Source organism: Sinocyclocheilus anshuiensis, unplaced genomic scaffold (genome assembly GCF_001515605.1).
Source record: "Sinocyclocheilus anshuiensis isolate Anshui unplaced genomic scaffold, SAMN03320099.WGS_v1.1 scaffold1534, whole genome shotgun sequence".
Classification (NCBI taxonomy): Eukaryota; Metazoa; Chordata; class Actinopteri; order Cypriniformes; family Cyprinidae; genus Sinocyclocheilus; species Sinocyclocheilus anshuiensis.
The window spans coordinates 862,787-870,769 of NW_015544232.1; the positions used below are offsets into that span (position 1 = coordinate 862,787).

General features: G+C 36.3%; 1 protein-coding gene and 1 pseudogene across 1 annotated transcript; one reads left to right on the plus strand and one right to left on the minus strand.

The window, feature by feature from the left end:
- The window catches only part of LOC107697535 (ribokinase-like), a 50,101-nt pseudogene extending 46,309 nt beyond the window's left edge, over positions 1-3,792 (plus strand).
- A 218-nt stretch (positions 3,793-4,010) lies between these two features.
- On the minus strand, positions 4,011-7,574 carry mrpl33 (mitochondrial ribosomal protein L33). The gene is made up of 4 exons (XM_016498334.1): positions 7,423-7,574; positions 7,068-7,086; positions 6,617-6,723; positions 4,011-4,305 (listed from the first exon to the last, which is right to left on the minus strand). Exons 1-4 carry the CDS (start codon positions 7,442-7,444, stop codon positions 4,256-4,258), a joined length of 198 nt encoding a protein of 65 aa, XP_016353820.1. The 5' UTR covers positions 7,445-7,574; the 3' UTR covers positions 4,011-4,255.
- Between the last annotated feature and the right edge of the window lie 409 nt (positions 7,575-7,983).

Consider the following 7,983-nt stretch of genomic DNA (forward strand, 5'->3'; position numbering starts at 1 on the left):
TTTTTTTTTTTTTTTTTGTAACGCTGGGTTCTGTTGAGCAAGCGAGCTGTTGGCATTTAGGGAGCACCGAGGACGGGCATCAAGGGAGCAAGCCAGTGAAACGTTACACGCGCAAAAGAGAAGGTCTGCATACATCCAAAAACGTATTTTAAATGCAAAATGGATTTTCGTGCGCTCAAAATACTTTTTTCTTTGCAAAACGAACATTTTCTCCACAAAACTCAGATCGCGCGTGTGCAAAATGCACTTTTGTGCGCTCAAAATATGATCTTTCGCTCGCAGAATTGTGGCAGAGATCTAAGCCTATACTAAGTTTACCAACTTTGTACTTAGCTTCTGGCTCCCAGATAGGGACATTATACACATCTCAAAGTGACAGCACCGGTGTGAACTCACAACCAAGGAATCCTTTCTCTTGGACACGAAGCAGTCTCAAGTTAAAAGTCTCAAGATCTTTTGGCAGTCTTTACAGCTTCACATCAGCTAGACACCTCTTCTGTGATCAAAAGCTGTGTGGTATGGCATTACATGAAAAGCACGGCAGACACTATTGCAAATTTGAAAGGGCAAATAAGTAAGTAGTTTTCCTCTGTGTGACTACCCACCCATTCTAAGATGAATCCCTTTCCTCTATAAATCTTACAAAGGCCTTTATGTATCTTAAACTGACCAACCCTTTCTTAAGTGATTCTATCTGTAGCCTACGTATGTGTGCTCACAGAGACCAAGTTGTCTAACCTACAGCATACTCAGTTCAGATGGATGGTGGGTGGCCTGTGCTCTTGCATTTGGAGGTCAACCCAATTCCAGAAACTTGCCTTCAAGCCAGACAACACGGCTTGTAGTTGTTTCAGACAATCACAATCAGCCAAACTTGACCGCTATGAAAAGAGTCATAGAGGACCCACCACAGGGATCTTTACAGGAGAAGGTGGTGGGTATTTACCGGAAAACACTGCATGCCTCCAACCAACATTGATGTCATCACACCAAGAGACTAAATGAAGCCCACAAAGATCCCACACTGAGTCGCATTGGACAGCAGTCATTCTTTTGAGGGAACATATCCTAGCAGCATATGCTGTGGTGACACAAGACGACATCTTAGACCCCCAAGTGTGTTTATAAAAGATTAGAGATTTGACCATCAACAAACATTGAAGGTTGTACTGTATGTCTCTCGGACCATCATTAGGTTTGCCGTCAAAAACACTTTTTATGGTACACCAACCTTTTGGAAATTCTGATGGCTTGTGATCCGCAACAGAATAACAGTGTTTGTTAGGCTGTCTTTATGTTTTGACTTTGTGCAACCCACCCACTGGTCATTCACTCAGTTACCACAGATGGACATTTTCGGCATTGAATTTCTGGATGCCATCTTGATCACATCATCTGCGAGTCATCCACTCCTTCCATTGTTTTTGGAGACTTTTACTGTATTTAACCAGTGGACTTGCAGATGTACATTGTTGTTGTGATAAAATGTTGTTCCAACTGTGGTGACCATTCAGTTTTCCCATGCTTTTACTCCAATGGCCATAATCATGGACTAGCACCAAATTAGATGTTAGTTTAGTATCACATTGACAACTGACTTCACCATGCATTTAGAATCAATCCTATTAATTTCCTTGTTCACATTATTATCTCCAGGACCACTGGTTTTATTATGTACAATTCATCTGTATTCTACAAAAAAAAAGTTTTAGGACTACAAACTGAACTGCTCTCTACATATGATTATGTGATTTTATTATTATTTTCAATAGCTATGTATAGTTGTGCTGCCCAGCAATACATTTAAAAGTAGGAACTGCCACTATGACCAACGTTATGACCTATAGCAAAAATATCACCATTGTTGAATCTTATTTGAGTAAGAGAGGTGGGTGGAAGGTTTAGCCTTCATCTGAAGAAGGTGGAGACATTACCTAAATTCCATGAGAATTTTTTCCAGAACTTTCCTCATGACCACACCATGTGTCCAATTGCAGATGTTCTTCCATTCACCCAAACAGACAAAATGCATGACTTGCATGACTGGGCAAAGCTGGACTGTGATCATTTTGTAATGGATTCTTGTCTGCATAGGTCACTTCATTCAGTCATCAATCAGCAGGGGAGTTTAGACAACTGCAGCCTTTGGCCTAGTGGCTAGCTATATGGAGACCGAAGGGACAGTCAGCGGTGTGTAATAGGGATAGATGGTTAAGAGGCGGGCCATTGAGATGAGTAATCTGGTAGACTTGTGAGAACCAGTGACAGGGCGATCTGCGGTTAAATCTGAGCACATCATTGCATCCTTCGGTGCTTTCCCATCATAAATTCAACACCCGACATCACCCCTCCCCCTAAGATCCCAGTCTACCCCCTGCAGGCATGGTGAAACATGCCAGTGTCCTTATCAATTTCATACAAGTGGAGATAAAATAAAGGCAGCTTAGTGTGTATTACTCCTGACTTGGAAAAAAGAATGTCCCTAAATAAATAAACAAAATTTCCCCTTGGTCAGTTTCTTAAAATATATACATATTTTTGGTTTCAGATGGATTTAGATTGAATTCAGTTATTTAAAAGATAATATTTCACAATATTACTGTTTTTACTGTAATATGTAATATTAACAGTAATATTTTACAATAATTACTGTAATCGAATAAATGCAGCCTTGGTGAGCATGGGAGACTTCTATTATTGTGTGTGTGTGTGTGTGTGTGTGTGTGGTTATACATGGTTAAATCTCTCTCTCTCTTTTTAAATAGATGTTTTTATTTAATTTTTTATATATATCATTTTCATAATGCATTACATTTTGTACTTTTGAGTTTGAGTCTAGTCATGGCTTGGACATATTGTCAGGCTACATGAGAATCACCCAACAATAAATATTCACTGAGTAATTACGAAGTAGGAGAGTAAATAAAAATGCACACACACAAATAATGTCACACTGCAGGTCTCAGCAAGTGCACAACTCACAACAGAAGACCTTCACAAAGACTTCAAGACAGGAGGTGACCCTACACCACTGACAGAGGTCAAGGCAAGCTTAAAGCATGTGTGTTGTTTCACTCTGACCCGTGACCTGTGCCCAAGTCAGCATCTACAGACTTACTCACCATGCATTGCACAACGGCAAACACAAATGACTCAGCACACAAATAGAGAATTAAAGTCATGCCATCATCATTAAATATTATCCGGAACAATTGGTAGTTTAATATTTATTTTAAGATTGACTCAATAAAATTTGTACATCGTGGTGCCATTTGTTTCCCAAATTTCTTTTGCAAGTTACAAACCTTTGGACCTACTGGCATTGAAAAGTAGACGGCACCCCCTGCTGTCATATTTGTTTCTCTAAGTGGTGATGAAAAGTTCAGTGTTCTACTTTTCCGCATTATGAGCATTCATTCAAATGCCACAAACTGAATTGAAAAAATATGTCTTAACAGGGAGCAGGCGACAGCTTCATTGGCGCTCTGGCTTTCTACATGGCCCATTATCCCACAATGCCGCTGGAAGAGATGGCCAGAAGAGCCAACCTCGTCGCAGCCATGTCTGTACAAACTGTCGGCACTCAAACGTCTTTTCCATTTCAGAAGGATCTGCCAACTGAACTGTTCTGAAGGCGACTCTTGACCTAAAAACAACACCATTAATCTGTGCACAGTGTCCACAGAATTATTGTTTGTATAATAAACAAAACCATTTTCCTGGAGAGTTCTAGATAATGTAATTTCCTGGCATTATTTGTAAATGGTATGATGTTCAAATATCTCTGAAAATAAAGTAAAACCATATCAATTTACAAAAAGGACAAGTCTAATGGTTGAATGTTTTTTTTTTTTATGAACACATTTTTTCTATTAAACACATTTTGCAGGCTAATTATTCCAACAAATCCACTTCAGCCTGAAGCAATCTGTCATTGAGTAGGTGGTTCATTGTTTGCAGTAGGTCAAACTTCTGACTTGGTACAAAAAAAGAAAACAAAAGAACCAAACAAATCCAACACAACACATATTATCCTGACAAGATATACAACTGATTTCTGGTCTCATTAGGCCAGTCATCCACAGCTGCAGTGATGCAAAACCTTTACTTTGATGTAAATCTTCTTCCTTCATAGTTGTTTAGTGACACTTTCATATGTTGGATGTTGACCATCACACTGTGGCAGTTGTTTTATGCCAGTAACACTTTAAAAAGTCAATTTTCTCAGTGTCTGTATCAAAAGAGTCTCCCATTTTTAAAGAGAACGTATCTTCCTCTTCTCAATGAACAGAACATGTTTGTTCACTGTGGAGAGTAAACATTAAAACATTAACTGACATATGAACAGAAAAAAAACAACACATTACAATCATTAATAAAACAATCTATTTTAAAGACCCCACAAAACGGTTAAACAAACATAATTTTATACTTTGTGTTGACGGAGCACAACATATCGAAGGTCTATTTTGTCATCGTTTAAGAGTACATGACCTCGGTGGATTTCAATCTAGTGTCCACAGAACACTTGAGAGAAAAAATATTTTATAAAGTGCATTTTGAAGGGTGGTCATAGGTAGCATGTTAAATTAATATATTTATTAAATATGTGTAACACAATATTTAACATATTTACCAAATATGACTGCATTGTCTTTCTGCTTTTTAAAGGCAAATTAAAAGGTAGCAATTATTTAGTCTAATGACAGTCTTAGAAAAAATAAAAACTAAACCTTCATATAAGTGTATGGAAAACTATTTAGGTGACACTATACAATACGTCTCAATTGTTAACATTAGTTAGTTAACATAAAATAACAATGATGAATACTTATACAGTGTTTATTAATAATAGTTGATGTTAATTTCAATATTTACTAATACTTTTTTTGAAGTTAAGTTGTATTTGTTAACATTAATTAATGCACTGTGAACAATGAACAAACAATAAACAATTATACTTTTTATTAACATTAAGTCTTACCAAAAATACAATTGTTCGTGTTAGACACAGTGCACTATATAATGTTAACAGTTTTGATTTTAAAAATATATTAGTAAATGCTGAAATTAACTAAATAAGATTAATAAGTAATATCATTTTAGAATGTTAATTTTGGGTTATGTTAAGTAATGTAGCTAACTAATGTAACCAATTAAACCTTAATGTAAAGTGTTACCAATATTTATTTAGAAGTGTTTCTTGTGATGGACATGCTCACTAGGCAATATTCTCTGTAAAACGACTGTGGAATAGTGGTCGACCGATATTGGTTTTTTGACAGCTGATGCCGATATCTTGGAAAGCAGGGTGGCCGATATAAAGCCGATATAATTGTATTTATTTTAATTCATATTTAAGAAATTTGAAATAATTTGAAAATGGATTAAAAAATAAATTTGTAAAATAAACATACTTATACTTTAGGTGACAAAGTATTTTCCACAAATAAATAAATATTTAATAAAATATAATTAAAAAGGAAGTAAACTGTAACCAACAGAGCACTCAGTATTCTGGGAAATTTGTGTGCACTGGGAATCATATTTTTTCAAATAAAGCTTAAACGCATACTTTTTGTATACATTTTAATTCCTTTGTTTAACCGTTCTATCTGATTATTAGACAGACTTCTATCCGTATTAGACAGAACTGTTAACGACGACGGCGAACAAGAGGGAGAATGTGAGCACTGTGTGCTCAGGCACTGCCGCTCTCAGCGCCATCAAAATAAAAGTCCCGCCTCGAACGCATCGGCCAAACAGAAACTTATCGGCCAATGCCGATATTTTAAAAATGCCAAATATCGGCCGATATATCGGCCTTGGCGATATATCGGTCGACCACTACTGTGGAATGATAATTATTTCAAATATTGGTGTATGTTAGGGCTGCACGATAAATCGCATGCGATATTTAACGCGCATCTTATCAGTAAAGCCGTTCTGTAATCAGCGGTAAATCTCCACCACGTGCATGCTTTCACATTGAGCAGCATTAACTACACAGAGCCGTTGTTCAATGACGAGCTGCGCAAAAAATCACGCGAATATGAACGTGGTTTTGCGCAGCTCGTCAGTGAACAACGGCTCTGTGTAGTTAATGCTGCTCAATGTGAAAGCATGCACGTGGTGGAGATTTACCGCTGATTACAGAACGGCTTTACTGATAAGATGCGCGTTAAATATCGCATGCGATTTATCGTGCAGCCCTAGTATATGTACACATTTTAATTCAAAGGTTTCCGTTTTCTTTTAATGAACAAGTTTCTAGTTTATTTGTCTTAAAATTAACAGTGGGTAGGAAACGCAAGCTGTCAAAGTAATACAAAGTGAATGTTTTTAATAGAAACTGATTTAAACTTATTTTTACAATTAAGTCATTTTTAAAATGTGTAAAATAACTATATCTCACACAGTCTAAAGAGGTGGTTTACATGAATATATACAACTGGTCCCTTTCAAAGTGATCATCATATCAGGAAATCAATTCAGTGTTTGCCATTATACTTTCAATGACATAAAACACATTATCCACTTAGTTTGGCTTACTTTTGATGAAAACAGAATCTATATAGTAAAAGTAAACATGAACTAAATGGATTGTTCACCTCACCTATAGGGTCATGCTTTCGCAAAACCAGTTTGTCCCTCAATCGGCCCCTCTTCGTGTTAAAACAATAACCTGTGCCCGCCGCACTCACCATCTGAACCAGCAATGTCCTGAAACACAAGAAGCCAGAGGTAAGTACAAAGCACTGACTTCAATGTGTCTGTCCTAAAACAAGACATTAAACCAAGCAACAGAAACTATTTTTATCAAGACCTACCAAAATAAACTGCTATCAAAGTTCAACAACAAATCAAAGTTAACAATTGTATGCTCAACAACAAAACATATAGCAATATTTGACAATGAATTTATTCTGTATGCTTTCTGTTTGAAATGTAATAAATGTATCATATATAAGAGTGCACATTGGCAGCAGTGCATACTGCATATTAGTACAGAATTGTTTCAATTTTACGTATGTAAACAAGTGCAATGAAGATGTGGGAATACTCACTTAGATTTGCTCTTGGCAACTAGATTGAGAAATAATTAAAGAGAGAAGAAAAAAGTAATTAGCACTGACATATAATAACAGTGTAACGTATGTACGTTTATATAAATACATAATCACCAGTAACATCTACAACAAATCTTTGTGGTATATAGTTAAGAATAGTTGAACTTCGACATTTTATGAATGTACAAATATTATGCATTTATACATGAAACTGCTGGTTAGCTATTAGCCGCTACTACTCAATGCATCTGTTCTGCAGTCTACACGTTTTGCCCACAGCTATGCTGACAATGAAGTTTTGTAAATATGTTTAGTTTCTTATTGTAGATATTATTATTATAGGTGTACTCACGGTTTACTGTAGTGAGAAACATTCTTATTCTTCTATAACAGTTCAGAAATAACCGCTCCGAAATGTCACATTGAGCTACTCTCTGACTTTAAGTTTCCGGAAGACGCTCCAGTGCTTCCCGTGTCATGTGCGTCATCGGGACTTTGACGGAACTCGAGTAATTTCGCTTATGGGTTAGCGTGGTTCTACATATGTTATGTATGTATGTCTTTAGCATGTAGATATGGAAAGTGGATATGTGAACATGAAAAGCTTAAGAAAGAATGAATGAATGAATGAATGAAGTCACATTTAAAATACTTAAAATAATTATTGATACAAGTTTTTGTTTCTTTTTTTCTACTCTCAAGTTGTTCACTCAGATAGGGGGTGGCTAGGATATCACCAGTGTTGGGGAAAGTTACTTTTAAAAGTAATGCATTACAATATTGCCACTATGAACCCCTTCTGCAAAAAACAATGAATTAAGTGTCTATAGGCAAAATATTAAGGTCAGTCTATTACTGATATAGAAAAGGTGAAAACGTAGTGGTTAAAGACTTGTAAAGTCTGTAATTTACT

Coding starts and splice junctions, on each gene's coding strand:
- mrpl33 (XM_016498334.1), bottom strand. CDS start 7,444: ATGTTTCTCACTACAGTAAACC. Junction 4,306..6,616: donor GCGAAAGCATGACCCTATAG/GTGAGGTGAACA, acceptor TACTCTCCACAG/TGAACAAACATGTTCTGTTC.